At 44.9% G+C, this 20,080-nt stretch overlaps 1 protein-coding gene across 6 annotated transcripts in view; it reads left to right on the top strand.

Moving 5' to 3' along the window:
* Positions 1-20,080, top strand: part of pod1 (coronin pod1) — a 95,931-nt gene that overhangs the window by 49,329 nt on the left and 26,522 nt on the right. For all 6 annotated transcript variants that reach the window (XM_069338153.1, XM_045752261.2, XM_069338143.1 and 3 more), the window contains 9 exons: positions 220-390; positions 9,870-9,976; positions 10,644-10,772; positions 12,156-12,346; positions 15,479-15,617; positions 16,144-16,233; positions 18,099-18,215; positions 18,584-18,719; positions 20,031-20,080. The exon at positions 20,031-20,080 is cut by the window's right edge and continues 75 nt beyond it. In XM_069338153.1, coding sequence (XP_069194254.1) covers positions 220-390; positions 9,870-9,976; positions 10,644-10,772; positions 12,156-12,346; positions 15,479-15,617; positions 16,144-16,233; positions 18,099-18,215; positions 18,584-18,719; positions 20,031-20,080 — 1,130 coding nt within the window. The remainder of the gene's footprint in view (positions 1-219; positions 391-9,869; positions 9,977-10,643; positions 10,773-12,155; positions 12,347-15,478; positions 15,618-16,143; positions 16,234-18,098; positions 18,216-18,583; positions 18,720-20,030) is intronic.

The following is a 20,080-nucleotide window of genomic DNA, read 5'->3' as shown; positions in this document are numbered from 1 at the left end:
GTATACACTAGCTCTATCTACAAATCCAACATTCTGTTTATAATTCATCTTGTATGTATGTATTGTACTTTTACCTGAATAATCATATATTAATACTTGTGTTACTTGCAGTACCAAGTAGAATGGGGGAGCTCATTTCTAGACACCGATCAATAGGCTTTTGTACTAGTGTTACCTATAATGGAATATAATGTGTGTGTATCTGGGTTATATTTGCAGCGAACTCAGAGTTTGTGGTGCTGCCCCTGAGTGGTCCGGGAGGGAAGCTGTCCGTGCTGAAGCACAGTAAGGCCGGCCGTCAACCCGACGGCGTCGTCCCCTCCCTCCTCAACACTGCCAATGTTATGGACTTTGCCTTCGACCCGTTCAATGATCACACCTTGGCTGTGGGTGAGTGGTGTTGGCTCCCTTTTGTGTGTGTGTGTGTTCCTGGGGCCCCCTCTTGTGTGTGTGTGTTCCTGGGACCCCCCTTGTGTGTGTGTGTGTGTGTGTGTGTGTGTGTGTGTGTGTGTTCCTGGAGCCCCCTCTTGTGTGTGTGTGTTCCTGGGACCCCCCCTTGTGTGTGTGTGTGTGTTCCTGGGGCCCCCCCTTGTGTGTGTGTGTGTTCTTGGGGCCCCCCCTTGTGTGTGTGTGTGTTCCTGGGGCCCCCCCTTGTGTGTGTGTGTGTGTTCCTGGGGCCCCCCCTTGTGTGTGTGTGTGTTCCTGGGGCCCCCCCTTGTGTGTGTGTGTGTGTTCCTGGGGCCCCCCCCTTGTGTAATTACCTAAGTGTAATTACCTAAGTGTAGTTACAGGATGAGAGCTACGCTCGTGGTGTCCCGTCTTCCCAGCACTCTTTGTCATATAACGCTTTGAAACTACTGACGGTCTTGGCCTCCACCACCTTCTCACCTAACTTGTTCCAACTGTCTACCACTCTGTTTGCAAAAGTGAATTTTCTTATATTTCTTCGCCATCTGTGTTTAGTTAGTTTCAGTCTATGACCTCTTGTTCTTAAAGTTCCAGGTCTCAGGAAATCTTCCCTATCAATTTTATCAATTCCTGTTATTATTTTGTACGTAGTGATCATACCATCTCTTTTTCTTCTGTCTTCTAGTTTTGGCATATTTAATGCCTCTAACCTCTCCTCGTAGCTCTTGTCCTTCAGTTCTGGGAGCCACTTAGTAGCATGTCTTTGCACCTTTTCCAGTTTGTTGATGTGCTTCTTAAGATATGGGCACCACACAACTGCTGCATATTCTAGCTTTGGCCTAACAAAAGTTGTGAACACTTTCTTTAGTATTTCGCCATCCATGTATTTAAAAGCAATTCTGAAGTTAAAAAGCTTGGCATAGGCTCCTCGCACAATATTCTTTATGTGGTCCTCGGGTGACAGTTTTCTATCTAGGACCACCCCTAGATCTCTTTCTTTATCAGAATTCTTTAAAGATTTCTCACATAATTTATAGGTTGTGTGGGGTCTATGTTCTCCTATTCCACATTCCATAACATGACATTTATTCACATTAAATTCCATTGCCAAGTGGTGCTCCATATACTTATTTTGTCCAGGTCTTCTTGAAAGGCATGACAATCATCTAAGTTTCTTATCCTTCCTATTATTATTATCTTAGCATCATCAGCAAACATGTTCATATAATTCTTTATTCCTACTGGTAGATCGTTTATGTAGACAATGAACATCACTGGTGCAAGAACTGAACCCTGTGGTACTCCACTTGTGACATTTCTAAAGTCCGATACATTGCCTCTGATTACTGCCCTCATTTTTCTATCAGTCAGAAAATCTTTCATCCATGTTAGAAGCTTACCTGTCACCCCTCCAATATTTTCCAGTTTCCAGAACAACCTCTTATGTGGAACTCTGTCGAAAGCCTTTTTAGGTCTAGATAGATGCAGTCAACCCAACCATCTCTTTCCTGTAAAATCTCTGTGGCTCGATCATGGAAACTGAGTAAATTCGATACACAGGATCTTCCAGATCGAAAACCATACTGTCCGTCTGATATTATATCATTTCTTTCCAGGTGTTCTACCCATTTAGTTTTTATTATTTTCTGGGGGAAGCCCCGTCGGCTCCTTGGAGATATCCCAGGCTGATATGCTAATGTCAGACTTTGGCATAAGCCATGTGTGTGTGGAGTTCTTAGGCCTACTGGTGACCACGGCCAGAACCTGGCCCCCTCAGAGAGGCAAGGGGAGCAATGGCCTATAGAAACCCCCATGTGGATGGAAGCATTCTATGTCTGCCATCGACCGGATCAGGCACCCAGGAAGGTAAGCGCCCCAAAACAAACCCCTATTCTGGTTAAAATTGCTACCAAAAGCCGAACTAGTGGATAGAACTCCCCAACAGAAAGTGAGCAAACTAGTATGACGTCACACGTCGCCGTGCCGCTGTCTGCGCAGCTCTCACCTCCCCGGGAGAGGGAAGGGGGAGCCCCAGACCCTTCACGCCGGCTACCCACACCTCAGTTCTTGAGGCTGATGCTATAGGCGATGGTCGTGTGCTCTGGCTCCGGTGTCGCTACAGCACTGTGCTTTGCGTGTGGTGTTGGTTTTGTGGGTGCGAGAGCCAGGAGTTATCTTCAGTACTCGGGCTGCATGCGCCTAGGGCTGCCTTCCCTAGGTGCCCTGTAAGTACTGCCCTTGGGGCTTGGGGCCACCTTCCACAGGCTCCTCGGGACCTGCCTCTGCTGGTCCGTTCTACCGTTCAGTTTTTCAGCCGCCTGTTGGGCTCTTCGGTGTTCTGTTCTCCCTTGGTACCTGCGGGTAAGAGGCAGTTTGCACTGGTAGGGGCGCAGGGTGCTGCACAGCTTGTATTCCCGACATCGCGGCTGGCTCTGTTCCTTGGGGTTCGCTGTCCTCTTGCGGGGTTTTGTTTTTCTTTTTCTTTTTGTCTTGTTGTGGGGTTCTGCCCTATTATTCCACTGGTGTTTGCCCTTCTACGGTTCTCCTCTGTGGAGCCCCCTGCTAGGTCCCCGTGAGTGTACACATCCCTGGCGTTCAGGTATAGAGGTTTGCTTGGTAGTTTTGGGCGCCAGTTAGCTGCACCCTGCCTGGGATTACCTGAGCGCGAGTCCTCTTAAAGTAAATGCTCAGGAGCCTGGGAATCCCCTAGGGGGCACTTGGGCCCAAAGGATGTGTCCCCGGAGTCCCTGCTTGCTTTGTGCGAGTTTGAGGGTTGCTCGGTCCCCTTGTCTCAGGGTGACCCTCATTGTTTTTGCCTCCCCCACGCTGCCTGTTTGGTCGGTGATACTTTCAACCCTGAGTCCTGTGAGTGTTGCTGCTTGCTTGTGACTCAATTTACCCAATCCTCTGATGATTCTATTCAGGTACAGGCGGCGCGTGCGTTGCAAGCTAGGTTTCATCTGTTGCAGCGTGCTCGGTTGAGTAACCAACCGAGCACGCCAATTCGGGTTACTCACCCGAATGCCCTGGGACTGCCCCACTTTGCTTTTTGAGACCCGGACTTGGGGGGTTGGGGTTGCTTTGATCCTGGTTCAGTTCGCACCTCCTCGTCCCTCCCCTAGTTATCTAATTCAAATAAGAGTAACAGCTTAGCTGTAAATTGAGAGAGATGAAATCAGTTGCCACACTCCACTGACGATGTATTGCGTCGGACAAATTGTTGCCCGTGAAGGTGGGGAAGCTTAGCACCTCGCTTGACGTGGACCCGGGGGCTGGAAAGTAATTACATTGTAGAAATCTTCCACTTAAGTAACTACAGGTACATCCTATATACGGAATTCTTCCTAAAGAATATATCTATCACCGCAGAAATCTTCTACAGCTATCAACCTGATACCTAATCAACCAGGCTGATACCTGATCAACCAGACTGTGACTCATACGTCAGGCTGTGAGCAGCCGCGTCCAACAGCCTGGTTGATCAGTCCAGCAACCAGGAGGCCTGGTCGACGACCGGGCCGCAGGGATGCTAAGCCTTGGAAGCACCTCAATGTAATCATGGCAATATGTATTCCTATATAAATTACGGAATACGGCTAGAGAGTACAAGTACTGGATTTTGATGTTAATTTCTCACCCTAACGACAACTATCTAAATGTTATATGTGCGCACAGTAAAACAAATAGAATAATTATAGTTGCCGGGCCAAGTGTCCATTGATGAAGGAACGGTTCCAGATCCCTCATCTTCAACTGCCGTGATAAGACGTCAACTATGGGCTGGAGAAGTTCCTGGACACTGCCGCTATGTGCTGACACAACCTGACACCGCTCTCATGGTTGTAGGAGCGAACTTGAATACCCTTAAGCAAGATCGAGACGTTGCTCTCTGTTGCACATTGCTTATGGCGTCTGAATCGCGTGGTGGCTAGCAACACTCTTTAGTAAGAATGGCGTCCGATTCGCATGGTGGCTAGCGACGCTCTTCAGTAAGAATGGCATCTCCTTCTTCCCTGGCTGTGATACGCATGCGCAGACTGCTCAAAGTATTCTCGAGCGTAAATTATTTTACTTGTAATTAACACTTTGGCGTACCCCGCGCGCCACCCCTCAACTGTGCGATATGGGACCCAGGGTGTCACGGGAGCGCGCGTAAATTCTGAAAAGTGTATACTCTCTTCAACTTTGTCACCTTAACACTTTCGCCCGGGCATGACGCAGCATTGCGTCATCCGTTTACTGGTGGTAATTCCGGGGATGACGCAGCATTGCGTCATCCACTTTAAATAATCGCCAAAAATCAGGTTTTTATCCGATTTTTTTGGGACTGGTTTTAAAATGCGCGCCGATGTCTTCCCATTTTCTTTGTTGAGCCTCGTGGCCCTCAGGCAGCTTGGCACATGCCGTGGGCCCATTGTTTTCGCTCCACTGTTGTGACCAATGTCGCCTCCCCTCGCATCTCAAACGTGTGAACATTTCGGCTATTTTCCGTGGCTATATTACTTACTGCGGCTTTAGAAACTATCTACGCTTACTCCACGATGGATAGTGATCATGAACAAGGCCCTTCCAGAAAGAAAATTGCGAAAGAAAGGCTTGAAAAGGGCGGGAATTGGGAGTGTAGCTGGAAGGCGGCTGAGCACTCACTTGCGGCTAACACGTGGCCCGTCTTCAACTCGTCGGCGGTTGGAGCGTGACCAGGTTTTTTATTTTATATGCTAATGTTCCTCTAGAGAATTCTATTGCGAACCCATTGAGACCAAAATGAAAGACTTAGGATAAAAATTGAGGTGACCAGAGTGAAAATAGTGAAAACATTTTATCGCGTTTGCGCGCTCCTGGGTAACTCGTTCACACTTTCTCTGTTTGCTGCGGGTAATTAGCCGGGCTTTTGGAGTTTATATGCATTTAGTGCTGTAGAGAATTCTATTGCGAACACAATGATACCAAATTTAATCTCGTAGGACGAGAATTAAGGTGACAAAGTTGAAGAGAGTATACACTTTTCAGAATTTACGTGCACTCTCGTGACACCCTGGGTCCCATATCGCACAGTTGAGGGGTGGCGAGCGGGGTGCACCAAAGTGTTAATTCTCGTCCTACGAGATTAAATTTTGTATCATTGTGTTTGCAATAGAATTCTCTACAGCACTAAATGCATATAAACTGCAAAAGCCTGGCTAATTACCCACAGCAAACAGAGAAAGTGCGAACGAGTTACCCAGGAGCGCGCAAACGCGATAAAATGTTTTCACTATTTTCACTCTGGTCACCTCAATTTTCGTCCTAGGTCTTTCATTTTGGTCTCAATGGGTTCGCAATAGAATTCTCTAGAGGAACATTAGCATATAAAATAAAATACCTGGTCACGCTCCAACCGCCGACGAGTTGAAGACGGGCCATGCGTTAGCCGCAAGTGAGCGCTCGGACACCTTCCAGCTACACTCCCAATTCCCGCCCTTTTCAAGCCTTTCTTTCGCAATTTTCTTCCTGGAAGGGCCTTGTTCATGATCACTATCCATCGTGGAGTAAGCGTAGATAGTTTCTAAAGCCGCAGTAAGAAATATAGCCACAGAAAATAGCCGAAATGTTCGCACGTTTGAGATGCGAGGGGAGGCGACATTGGTCACAACAGTGGAGCGAAAACAATGGGCCCACGGCGTGTGCCAAGCCGCCTGAGGGCCACGAGGCTCAACAAAGAAAATGGGAAGACATCGGCGCGCATTTTAAAACCAGTCCCCAAAATTAAAAACCTTATTTTTGGCGATTATTTAAAGTGGATGACGCAATGCTGCATCATCCCCGCCATTACCGACAGTAAACGGATGACGCAATGCTGCGTCATGCCCGGGCGAAAGTGTTAATTAGGGAAGTAAGGAATAGTACCAAGTGTTCGTGTCACTGATAAAAGTTTTTAAGGTGCAATATATTTCTGCACAATGCAAGTCAGCTTATTAAGACGGCATTATATGAAAGGAAGGAATATTATACTGAATTGTTTTACATTAGAATATTTTCCACTGTAGTTGTTAATTCATCTAAATGAATGAGTTCAGTAAGCAATAATATGCTATATAAATAAAACAACTAAATAAACGATTATCTCTAATAAAGATAAGTAATTAACTGGACTCTGTTTAGATTCAACTAAATGTGGAGAGAATTTCATGTTTCAACATGCTGCGATCTCCCGGCGTCACGGAGACTGTAGGAAGGATTTTGGAAAATACAGCGCCACAATAGAAACATTGGATTAATTCTACAAATTAGTAAGATTAGTAATTACTGTGGTTAATACAGTAATGATGTATTATTATACAAAAATGATGTATTAGTGTTGGGTAATTTCCAACCGCTGGAGATGCACTTTAGGTTGATCTAGTTTCCGTCGTTCCCTGTTCCAGGGCTCGGGTCTCCCTGGTCGACCGCAGGGTTATTAAGTCTAGCCAGCCTGCGGTCTATCCTCGCGCCCGTGCCATTCGGATGTTTGCAGCTTTTACTACCGTGTTTGGTAACATGTCTTGGGCTCATTTCGGGCGCAGGGATTTGGAGGTCACACAGGTTCTTGGCCGCCCGTTATTTAGTGAGCATGTCTGCTCCTGGGCGTTCTTGTGTTGCTTTAGGTCGCAGGTTGCAGCCTGTTGTCTCGACTTTGCGTTGCGGAGTTTGTGGTGGCCGCCTCCCGGGTCAGCCCTTTCTTTTCCTTCTCTTTGGGTATGAAGCTTCAGGGAGTCATAGGGGCTTCCTTCAGAAAACCAGCGTTAAATGTAATGAAACGCCATTTTCTGGGTGAGCCTCGGAGGCTCCCTGGCAACCCTCCCTCCCATTGGTTGGCAGTTTTTTCACGTTTGTTGAAACTTGGCTCCCAAACTGGAGTGCTTTGCAGCCGGCGCGGTGAGATCTGAGCACCCCCCCCCCCTTTTCAAGGAGGAGGGCTGCGCAGACGAGTGACTCAGCAGTAGTGTGTTACGTTGGCTTGTTTGCTTGTTTCCATAGGATTGTAGGGAGTTTTACCTCTGTTCGGTTTTTGTTGTTAGTTTCTTACCATGTGGGGTTTGTTTTGTTATGCCTACCTTTCTGGGTGCCTAACCCCGGTCGATGGCAGATAAGGAAAACCCCCAACCACAAGGGGGGTTTCCGGGGCCATTGCTCCCTGAAACCTCTCTGAAGGGGCCAGGTTCTGGCGCTGGGCCCTGGTAGGTCTGAACTCCTTAGCTAATGTCCCGGTCTAATATAACATACATTAGCCCGATAAGCTCCAGGGAGCCTCCAGCACTCACCCAGAAAATAGCGTTTCATTACAATCAACTCTGGCTTTTTATTATTTTGTCTTGTAATCTGTTGACCGCATGTCTTGTTGAGTAATCTCTGTTTATTTTCACCCGTCTCTGGCTTGTGATGTGTGTTTCATCGTGACACATAATGCTGCTTGGTGTTGTCTTAACTTGGAAGGTGATGTGTCTATCAAGAGGCTTAAACTTGTACAGTACAGTCAGCCCTCTGTGTGCACCAGGGCTGTGTTCCTTTTAAAATCTAGTACAGAGTGAAGTTGTAATTTGGTAAATAAGGGATGCACTGCAGAGACCTGCCAAAGTATACATACATACATACATACATATATACATACATACATACATACATACATACATACATATATATATATATATATATATATATATATATATATATATATATATATATATATATATACAGGCATACCTCAGAATAAGAGTTTAATCCGTTCCTGGAGACGCCTCGCCTTCCGAAAACTCGCATTCCGAAGTTAATTTCCCCATAAGAAATAAAGGGAAATGAATTAATCCGTTCCTGACTACCCCAAAAACCCCACATCAAACTAAATTTTTATACCTAATTTACCTAATTCATCTAAATAAACCTACAAAACTGTGTTCCAGTTATTACTTACCTTGCTGTCGAGTGCTGTAGGCGTATGGAAGATGGTGAGGAGGGGGGAGGAGGAGAGGAGTTACTGTTTGGAAGGGGAGTCCCCTTCCATAATCACATCACATAACCCCATGCCTTGTAACACTATGGATACCACTTCTCTTTCTAAATTTTTCAAACCAGCCCCTGCTTGCCTTAAACTCTTTCTTATCTGCATCACTCGTTGCAGGGGTATTCTTTAGAAGGTCTCCGTGCAACACCCTGGCTTTCTCACAAATAATGGCCTCCGAAACACTATCACCCCTCAACTCCTTGTCGTGTATCCAAATTAATAACAACTTTTCCACTTCTTCAAGTATTTGTGGTCTTTGTGCCGTTAATGTTCTTACTCCTTTTGCCACTTTAGCACCCATAATCTTATTTTTCTTCTTAAGTATAGTGCATATTGTTGATGTGGCTTTGTTGTACTGCCTACAAAGTTCAACAACACGTGTACCGTTCTCATGCTTCCGAATGATCTCTTGTTTCTCCTCTATTGTCATCCTCACATGAGCTTTCTGGCCTTTATCCTTACCACTGGCTTTCTTGGGACCCATGGTGAGATATATAATAACAAATTGTATAGACAAATCACCAAAAATCCAACAAAACACTGAAAATCCGCGAGAAGAATTGATGTGGGGGTAGTCACTGAGCGCGAGACAATGGTAAACTGAGGGGCGGAGGGGCGACGAACGCGCTAGGTCGGCTGTACGCGTATCAACAAACTCGCGTCCAAACTCGCCTCTCGAAGTAACCCTCGCCTTCTGAGACAAATTTTTGGAGTAAATACACCTCGCCTTCCGAAAATCTCGCATACAGGGACAATCGCATTCCGAGGTACCACTGTATATATATATATATATATATATATATATATATATATATATATATATTGGTCGAGTGGTTAAGGTGTCCTGTAGCCAGATGCAGAGTGCTCCTGGCAGTATGGGTGTGAGTTTTCAGTTATGTATGTATGTATGTATGTATGTATGTATGTATGTATAAACAGTAGAGTATATATTGATTGCTTGAGAGGTGCCATGATGCAAAAATGGGATCCCTGAGGTTGAAGGACTGTGAGGTGTCATGAGGTCAGTGTGTGGTAATTGGGTGTTGGACTTTAATTGAGCATCATTTTAAGTACAGAAACCTTGTATACCATCTTGTGAACCCTCAAATCTTTTCTCGTGCAATTATAGTTTTAGTGCCCGAACCCAAACCGTGTAGTCTGTCTTGACTCAGTGTGTGTGAATAGAGGCTTGACTGTACTTTTCTCTTGACTTATGGAAAAACTTTGCAAGATCATTTCTCAACTTTTTTTTTTTTTTTTTACATAATATTTAACCTTACCTCTATTGCTTGCATCATAATTCATCACTTTGCAGTAACCTCCAATGCTTGTTTCATAATCCTACAGTGCGACATTATTATTCGCTCCGTCTCTTACAATGATTTGCGATGCTTGTTTCACGAGGCAACACACTACGACAATGATGGGTTGGTTTTGCCCGCAGCGTGCGATGACGGCAAGATCAACCTGTGGCACATTCCCGAGGGAGGCTTGAGTCACCCCACCAACGAGCCCAACGAAACATTTATGGACATTGGCTCTGCAGACAAGGTGAGTGACCATGGCTAAATGGATGGCTCGGTATGTATTTTTGTGTATTTTTCATGTATTTTGAAGGTCTTTCTGTCTTTCATGAAAATATTTAACAATTAAAATACAAACCTGTACCTCTTTTCTCAATCTTTGGTGGCTGTGTTTACACTTGTTACATAGTTTACGAGCTTAGAATTTATCAATCAAATGTATTGTTATAAACAGCCACCTAGTGCTTCGAAGTTTATAAAAGTGTTAAATGTAAACAAACTCGCCAAAGATTGAGGAAAGATGTAGAGGTTTGTAAGTACTTGCTTGATGAATCTGGTCCCTGGGTAGTTTCTTGGGACACAGGCATTACTTTGGATCTTAAGGTATGTACCTCAGCTCCTCAGACATGTCCCCGAGGTTCTCTGATTCTTTGGCTTTATGTCGCGGCTCTTTGGCTGCATCGCACATTCTTTGCGGGATTATACCCTCATCCTCCAAAGATCACAAATATAACCAAAGGAGGACTACTAAAGAAAGAGATACTGTATTTCATTTTTTTCTATTAATCTTATTAACATTGTACGAGTACCTTGATTGAAGTGGACATTTTTTGACTGAAAATCTGCAGGCAGTATTTGGAAAGCCGGTGCTACGTGTAGAGAATTGGCCTCTTACAGCTTTTCTTGTGTCACAGGTGACTATACTGAAGTGGCACCCTCTGTCAGCGGGGATCCTGGCCGCCGCCAGCGGGGACCACTCCATCAAGATCTGGGACCTTCACAGCCAGAGTGTTGCCATCACCCTCGCCAGCCATCCTGACCAGGTACCAGAGCATTTTAGTGTCGTTGGGGCTTGGTTATTGTATATCTGAACCTTGCACACCTCACTTGAAGTGACCATTTTCTCCTCAGTATGCTCTAGCTATTTAATAGCTAGATAGAATTGTGCTATTTTGAAGCACTTAAATCACTGTATATTACCCGCTGAAGCTGCAAATGCAAGACTATTGAATTTCAAAATCAAATTTGAAAGGATTATCAAGGTAGATGGGGGGACCTTTGACAAGCCGCCAGCTTCCTGTCCTCATCAAGGCCACTAGTGTAAGTGGCCTTCTGGTCAATTCGGGTAAATAAGAGTGTGGAGACATTGACAAAAAGGTATTGTATGTGGACCACAATTTGTTCATACTAGCCCCATGCTGCTGCATGTGGAACCTATCTGTTCATACTAATCCCATGCTACTGCATGTGGAACCTATCTGTTCATACTAGTCCCATGCTACTGCATGTGGAACCTATCTGTTCATACTAGCCCCATGCTACTGCATGTGGAACCTATCTGTTCATACTAGCCCCATGCTGCTGCATGTGGAACCTATCTGTTCATACTAGCCCCATGCTGCTGCATGTGGAACCTATCTGTTCATACTAGCCCCATGCTGCTGCATGTGGACCACAATTTGTTAATACTAGCCCCATGCTGCTGCATGTGGAACCTATCTGTTCATACTAATCCCATGCTACTGCATGTGGAAATTATCTGTTCATACTAGCCCCATGCTACTGCATGTGGAACCTATCTGTTCATACTAGCCCCATGCTGCTGCATGTGGAACCTATCTGTTCATACTAGCCCCATGCTGCTGCATGTGGAACCTATCTGTTCATACTAATCCCATGCTACTGCATGTGGAACCTATCTGTTCATACTAGTCCCATGCTACTGCATGTGGAACCTATCTGTTCATACTAGTCCCATGCTACTGCATGTGGAACCTATCTGTTCATACTAGCCCCATGCTACTGCATGTGGAACCTATCTGTTCATACTAGCCCCATGCTACTGCATGTGGAACCTATCTGTTCATACTAGCCCCATGCTACTGCATGTGGAACCTATCTGTTCATACTAGCCCCATGCTACTGCTTGTGGAACCTATCTGTTCATACTAGCCCCATGCTACTGCTTGTGGGACCTATCTGTTCATACTAGCCCCATGCTACTGCTTGTGGAACCTATCTGTTCATACTAGCCCCATGCTACTGTATGTGGACACCACTTAAAACGTAACGTATTATGTGAGAGTACGAGTTGGAGACCTTTTTAGAAAATGTGTAAATTTGTAATATTTGGACTGTAGATGGGTTTTAATAATGGACCTTTTTCCTTGGCTAACACAATACAACACTCCACTTTGTTTTGGCAGATATTTTCAATGGCTTGGAGTCCATGTGGACGCTACCTGGCGACCATGTGCCGTGATAGCCACATACGTATATACGACCCTCGGCACTGTGCCGAACCTATCCAAACAGGCAATGGACCAGTTGGTGTGCGGGGCGCCAGGGTGTTATGGGCGCTCGGGGGCAAATATCTAGTGACAGTTGGATTCAGCAAGTAAGTATACCTGGTGATGGTCCGATTCAGCACGTATGTTCATGTCATAACTTTTCTGTGGAGAGCCCTTTCAGCTCCCCGGAGCTATACCGGACTGACGTGTATATATTAGACTGTGGCAACACTCAATCGATGAAGTTCTTGCCTACTGGGAACCACGAGTCAGAACCTGGCTCCCCTCAGAGGGGCACGAGGAGCAATGGCCTATAGACACCCCCCCAGGCCAGGCATCCAGAAAGGTTGGAATCCCAAAACAAACTACAACTGGTTAAAAATTGCAAACCGAAAATCGAATGAGCAAACAGAACTCCCCCAGTCAGAAAACAAGCAAACAAGCATGATGGGAATACAGCCGCCGCCCCATTTCCCCTCCCTGGGAGGGGAAATGGGGGGGCCCCAGACCTCCCACACCGGCTACCCAACCCCAGTTCTGAGGCTGTTGTGTTGGGTGGCAGTCGATCGACTCTGGCTCCATATGCAGACGATGAGTCACAATAACGTGGCTAAAGTATGTTGACCAGACTAACCACTAGAAGGTGAAGGGACGACGACAACATTTCGGTCCGTCCTGGACCATTCTCAAGACCGACTTGAGAATGGTCCAGGACGGACCGAAATGTCGTCGTCCCTTCACCTTCTAGTGTGTGGTCTGGCTCCATCCTTTGAGCAGTGCTGTGCCTTACGGTGTTGTTCTGCTGTGCGGTGGTGTGCGAGCCAGGTGTACAGTAATTCCAGAAGTACTGGGGCTGCATGCGGCTGTGGTGACATCATGCTTCTTTTCTGATTGGGGAGATCTGTTTGCTCGTTTGGCTTTTGGTTTGCAATTTTTAACCGGCTGTAGTTTTGTTTTGGGATTCCTACCTTTCAGGGTGCCTGACCTGGTAGATGGCAGACACACTGCTTCCAACTACACGGGGTGTCTATAGGTCATTGCTCCTTGTGCCTCTCTGAGGGGGCCAGGTTCTAGCTCATGGTCCCTGGTATAATAGACTCACTCGATCGACTGTTGCCACGGTCTAATATATGCACATCAGCCCGGTATAGCTCCGGTGAGCCTCCGGGTCTCACCCAGAAAATGACGTTTCATTACTTTTCACGGTAATTTTTTTTCATTAGTAGTGATAAAAGGGATGAACTAATTATCAAGAAAGCTTAATCTGGGATTTATTTTGTAACCATTTTAATCCTTATTGTTAATTAAGACTTTATAATGTTGAGGGTAAATAATTGGGTCAATTTTCAACTGTACAACATTTATGAATGGTAATGTTCAGTTTACAATGGTCTACAACATTTATGAATGGTTGTGTTCAGTTTACAATGATCTACAACATTTATGAATGGTTGTGTTCAGTTTACAATGGTCTACAACATTTATGAATGGTTGTGTTCAGTTTACAATGGTCTACAACATTTATGAATGGTAGTGTTCAGTTTACAATGGTCTACAACATTTATGAATGGTAATGTTCAGTTTACAATGGTCTACAACATTTATGAATGGTTGTGTTCAGTTTACAATGGTCTACAACATTTATGAATGGTAGTGCTCAGTTTACAATGGTCTACAACATTTATGAATGGTAGTGTTCAGTTTGCAATGGTCGGTCTACAACATTTATGAATGGTAGTGTTCAGTTTACAATGGTCTACAACATTTATGAATGGTAGTGTTCAGTTTACAATGGTCTACAACATTTATGAATGGTAGTGTTCAGTTTACAATGGTCTACAACATTTATGAATGGTAGTGTTCAGTTTACAATGGTCTACAACATTTATGAATGGTAGTGTTCAGTTTACAATGGTCTACAACATTTATGAATGGTAGTGTTCAGTTTACAATGGTCTACAACATTTATGAATGGTAGTGTTCAGTTTACAATGGTCTACAACATTTATGAATGGTAGTGTTCAGTTTACAATGGTCTACAACATTTATGAATGGTAGTGTTCAGTTTACAATGGTCTACAACATTTATGAATGGTAGTGTTCAGTTTACAATGGTCTACAACATTTATGAATGGTAGTGTTCAGTTTACAATGGTCTACAACATTTATGAATGGTAGTGTTCAGTTTACAATGGTCTACAACATTTATGAATGGTAGTGTTCAGTTTACAATGGTCTACAACATTTATGAATGGGTGTGTTCAGTTTACAATGGTCTACAACATTTATGAATGGGTGTGTTCAGTTTACAATGGTCTACAACATTTATGAATGGTAGTGTTCAGTTTACAATGGTCTACAACATTTATGAATGGGTGTGTTCAGTTTACAATGGTCTACAACATTTATGAATGGTAGTGTTCAGTTTACAATGGTCTACAACATTTATGAATGGGTGTGTTCAGTTTACAATGGTCTACAACATTTATGAATGGGTGTGTTCAGTTTCATACAATGCAGATTTGACTACTAGGCATTTCAGACTTGTTTGTTGGACTGGGTTCTAGACTTCAGGTGTGAGACTTCATAGAGATCAGTTACTATTTCAGACTTCTCGGTGTGAGACTTCATAACTCTCAGTCACTGTTTCAGACTCCATGTCTGAAATCAGGACTTCAGAACTTAAATCACAGTTCCAACTGTTGTGGCACTTGCTGTTTGACTTTGGTAATTCATTTAACCAAATTTGGTAATTCATTTTAATAGGATCATATTCTTCATAATCATTCCGACTTAGTGACGAACTTTGAAGGTCTCCACAATTATCCAAGGTTGTGATAGAGATCAGGCGAGTGCGGTGGTCAGTGTCGTCGGTTCATCGGCAAAAAGCTCCGGGTTCGACTCCTCTACAGGACTAGACGTACTACGGAAAGATTTCCTTAACACCTGGTGCTTCTGTTCACCTAGCAGTAAATAGCTTGCTAGGAGTTAGGCAGCTGTTGTGGGTTGTAACGTGAGGAAGGCCAGTCACTGGCTTAGCGGGGGACCATAAAAAGCTGGACAGACTTCCTGTCTTTGACTGCGGGAAATCAAACATTGTTTAGTGCCATGTAGCTTACTAGTTAATGAGGGCAAGATAGGCGTTTCCTCACTTGTAAGTAATACCTCAAGATAACTCAAGATAACCTCAAGTGCCAGTTACAATAACCCCCCCCTCCCCCCCCACACACACATTACAGGGTGTCGGAGAGGCAGATCAGCGTCTACAAAGCAACAGAGTTGTCAAAAGCAGCGAACACTGTAGGTATTGACATAAGCCCCGCCATGCTCATCCCGTTTTATGACCCCGACTCGTCGACCCTCTTCGCCACCGGTAAGGTAAGCACGTTGATGGACTCATGCTGGTGGTCTCAGGTGATGGTGAAGTGTTGTCCTCAGACTTTGTCTTATGGTAGATATATGTAGATATATATATATATATATATATATATATATATATATATATATATATATATATATATATATAAAAATAATGTGTGTGTGTGTATGTATGTGCACACACATACACACACACTCTCACACTAACTAACTCGTTCTGACATTCTCACACTCACTCATTCACTCACTCACTCACTCACTCACTCTCACACTCTATAAATTTAGCTTCATCATAATTTCCCCCATATTCCACTTCCCTGGTGTAATGAAACCTTTCATCTAAAGGGACTTGTGAACAGAATAGGTAGAAAAGGTTAAAGATATTAAAAATAACATTCCTACATTCACCATATTTCCACTCGAAACTATAGCAACACTGCTTTATGCAGCAAAGATGTAAGATTGCTTAATTTCCAAATATATTTTTTCGCTTAGCTAACAAGTTTGTACACACTTTTCTCGGCAGGGTGACAGCACCATCTATGCCTACGAGATTGGCACCGACTTCCCCCACCTTTTCCCCCTCTCACACCACAAGAGTGGGAGCGTGCATCAGGTAAGCCGCACCCGGGGAGTGCCGGTAGTTTTTAGTGGCACTTGTTATTAAACACACACACAAATCTACTCTGAACATTCAGTGTTCGGGAGGCCTGAGGTGTGTCATGTCCTTTTGTGTATAAGATCTTGCATTCAACTTTTTCATTGTTGTAAAATTTACAAATGCATTGCAATATTTCTTGGGGAAAACATTTCTTTGCTACTTGGGATTCATACTCCAGAAGTCACATTGTAACAGTTTAAGCTGTTTAACCCTTAAATTGCGCATCGCATCATATGATGCTTTGGAGTACTACACAAAATTTAAACGACCCGCGGATACCCAACGAACCACGCACCAAGGACAGAATCTTTCCCGACCACGCACCATGAACAGAATCTTTCCCGACCACGTACCATGGACAGAATCTTTCTCGACCACGCACCATGGACAGAACCTTTCCTCAACCATGCACCGTGGACAGAATCTTTCTCGACCACGCACCATGGACAGAACCTTTCCTCAACCATGCACCATGGACAGAATCTTTCTCGACCACGTACCATGGACAGAATCTTTCCTCAACCATGCACCGTGGACAGAATCTTTCCTCAACCATGCACCGTGGACAGAATCTTTCTTGACCACGCACCGTGGACAGAATCTCTCTCGACCACGCACCATGGACAGAACCTTTCCTCAACCATGCACCGTGGACAGAATCTTTCTTGACCACGTACCATGGACAGAATCTTTCTCGACCACGCACCATGGACAGAATTAATGACTGAAGGAATGAACTGACAAGGTGTGCAAGCACAGCCTGTTAAGTATTTATATTCCTCAACAAAATTAAAATCAAAGGAACTAATTGGCATCACACAGAAGAAAAATGCTGTCTGTTCTGATTTCAAAATTAGGACTTTACTGTCTCTGGGGCAGAAAAACACCATTCATGTACAATAATGTAGGGCAGTGGAGTGTATCTCAGTCAGTGTCCCCAATGTTTAATATGTGGGGAACTATAAACAGTAGTAGCTCACAAGTATCCATGTTTTCTGAGTAGTTTGGTTAGGTGGATGGCATGAGGTCATACATTTTAGCACCCCCTTATTTTGTATGTTGTGACAAATGTTGTGGCACCGGGGAGCTGGTGGCTGAGCGAACAGAACATTGGACGCGTGAACCTGTGGTCCCAGGTTCGATCCCAGGCGCCACCGAGAAACAATGGGCAGAGTTTCTTTCACCCTGATGCCCCTATTACCTAGCAGTAAATAGGTATGTGGGAGTTAGTCAACTGTCATGGGCTGCTTCCTGGGGGGTGGAGAAGTGGTCGAGGACCGGACTGCGGGGTCACTAAGCCCCGAAATTATCTCAAGATAGGATATCTCGATAGAAATCAAGAGAATGGGCTGGTGTAACTCGATTGCTATTTTCAGACACTTTTCTTGCTGCTATATTCAATTATTTTTTGTGTAAGTAAACAACAAGTATGATGCATTAAGTGTTTAGAAGTGTAGTCCACATAGTCCCCATGGCGTAGTGGTAAGATGCTCACACCGGGCGTTTCACGAACGCTGTGGCCTGGGTTCGTATCCTGGCCGGGAAGGATTTACTGGGCATCAATCGTTAACTGTAGCCTCTGTTTACCTAACAGTAAAATGGTACCTGGTTGTTAAACGATTTGGCGGGTCATATTCCGGGGAATATTAGGATTGAGGACTTGCCCGAAACGCTGTGCGTGTACTCGCCTAGTTGTGCTTGCGGGGGTTGAGCTTTGGCTCTTTGGTCCCGTCAATCTACTGGTGTAGCTTCCACGTTATGCATGCTAGTGACTTTACAACCATGTAAGAACTCTTGTTAGAACCTCTGTAATTTCACAGGGTTTGGTGATGCTACCCAAAATCATGTGTGATGTACGTCAAGTGGAGTTCTGCAAGGCGCTCAGACTGACGTCATCCATCCTAGAACCTCTCTCCTTCACTGTGCCGAGAGTTAAGGTACGTTTTGACTGTGTATCTGGTGTTCTCTCTCCATCCATGCGGTAAGTCTTAATTACTCGAATTGCTCGGGTGCTCATCTAACATCTCAAATATTAGATAGCCATTTCAGTCCAGGCTTCTTCACTAGCGTGTAATTTATGGGTGTAATTTATGGGGTGTTTAACATCACAACACGAGCGGTTACCAATAATGGCAGTCAGATGCGATTGCCCAGTTCCTTACCAACTTTCAAGTTAATACAGTACAGAAGACATTTGAGTAGATCAAATTGGGATAATCAAGAGCAGCTTGTAAAGTCAACTTAATTTGCAGATTTGTTGTTTATATTATTATATTTTTTCATTTGGCTTTCAATTTGCACCCAGACGGAGTTGTTCCAGGACGACATCTTCCCCCCTACTTTCGTCAGTTGGGAACCAGTGATGACAGCGGCAGAGTGGTTGGGCAACACCAACCGCCCCCCACGCACCTTGTCCCTGCAGCCGACAGACATGCTCACCTGTACGTTACTATCTCATCATCGTTTGGCCCTTTGGGGTATTGCTACTTACCATAATGAATACATATAAAGGAACATTTGCAGTTTTTTCTCTAGGGACAATATGGGTGAGAGGGACATCTCTAGGGACAATATGAGTGAGAGGGACATCTCTAGGGACAACATGGGTGAGAGGGACATCTCTAGGGACAACATGGGTGAGAGGGACATCTCTAGGGACAACATGGGTGAGAGGGACATCTCTAGGGACAACATGGGTGAGAGGGACATCTCTAGGGACAACATGGGTGAGAGGGACATCTCTAGGGACAACATGGGTGAGAGGGACATCTCTAGGGACAACATGGGTGAGAGGGACATCTCTAGGGACAACATGGGTGAGAGGGACATCTCTAGGGACAACATGGGTGAGAGGGACATCTCTAGGGACAACATGGGTGAGAGGGACATCTCTAGGGACAACATAGGTGAGAGGGACATCTCTAGGGACAACATGGGTGAGAGGGACATCTCTAGGGACAACATGGGTGAGAGGGACATCTCTAGGGACAACATGGGTGAGAGGGACATCTCTAGGGACAACATGGGTGAGAGGGACATCTCTAGGGACAATATGAGTGAGAGGGACATCTCTAGGGACAACATGGGGTGAAAGGGACATCTCTAGGGACAATATGGGTGAGAGGGACATCTCTAGGGACAACATGGGTGAGAGGGACATCTCTAGGGACAACATGGGTGAGAGGGACATCTCTAGGGACAACATGGGTGAGAGGGACATCTCTAGGGACAACATGGGTGAGAGGGACATCTCTTGGGACAATATGGGGTGAGAGGGACATCTCTAGGGACAACATGGGGTGAGAGGGACATCTCTAGGGACAACATGGGTGAGAGGGACATCTCTAGGGACAATATGAGTGAGAGGGACATCTCTAGGGACAACATGGGTGAGAGGGACATCTCTAGGGACAACATGGGTGAGAGGGACATCTCTAGGGACAATATGGGTGAGAGGGACATCTCTAGGGACAATATGGGTGAGAGGGACATCTCTAGGGACAACATGGGTGACAGGAACATGTCCCTAGTTGTCGAGGGACAACTTCGTGCTTCATAAATGTGCATGAATGCACGTAAACTTGTAGATTGTTGGATACATTTGTATTGACTTGCACAAGCTTACAAAGAGTTTCATAAAGTTGTTGGGAATCATATAAACTTGTGCAGTCACATGTGTATGAAGTCACAGGATGTCATAGACAATTCCATATATTTTCAGGAATGACATACATGTTTAAACTCACTTGCAGTATCAGAAAGCCGCGAGCAGCAATCGCCCGTGTCACAGCCGAACAGCGGT

Source organism: Procambarus clarkii, chromosome 5, assembly GCF_040958095.1.
Source record: "Procambarus clarkii isolate CNS0578487 chromosome 5, FALCON_Pclarkii_2.0, whole genome shotgun sequence".
Lineage (NCBI taxonomy): Eukaryota > Metazoa > Arthropoda > Malacostraca > Decapoda > Cambaridae > Procambarus > Procambarus clarkii.
This window is presented reverse-complemented; position numbering and strand designations above follow the sequence as displayed.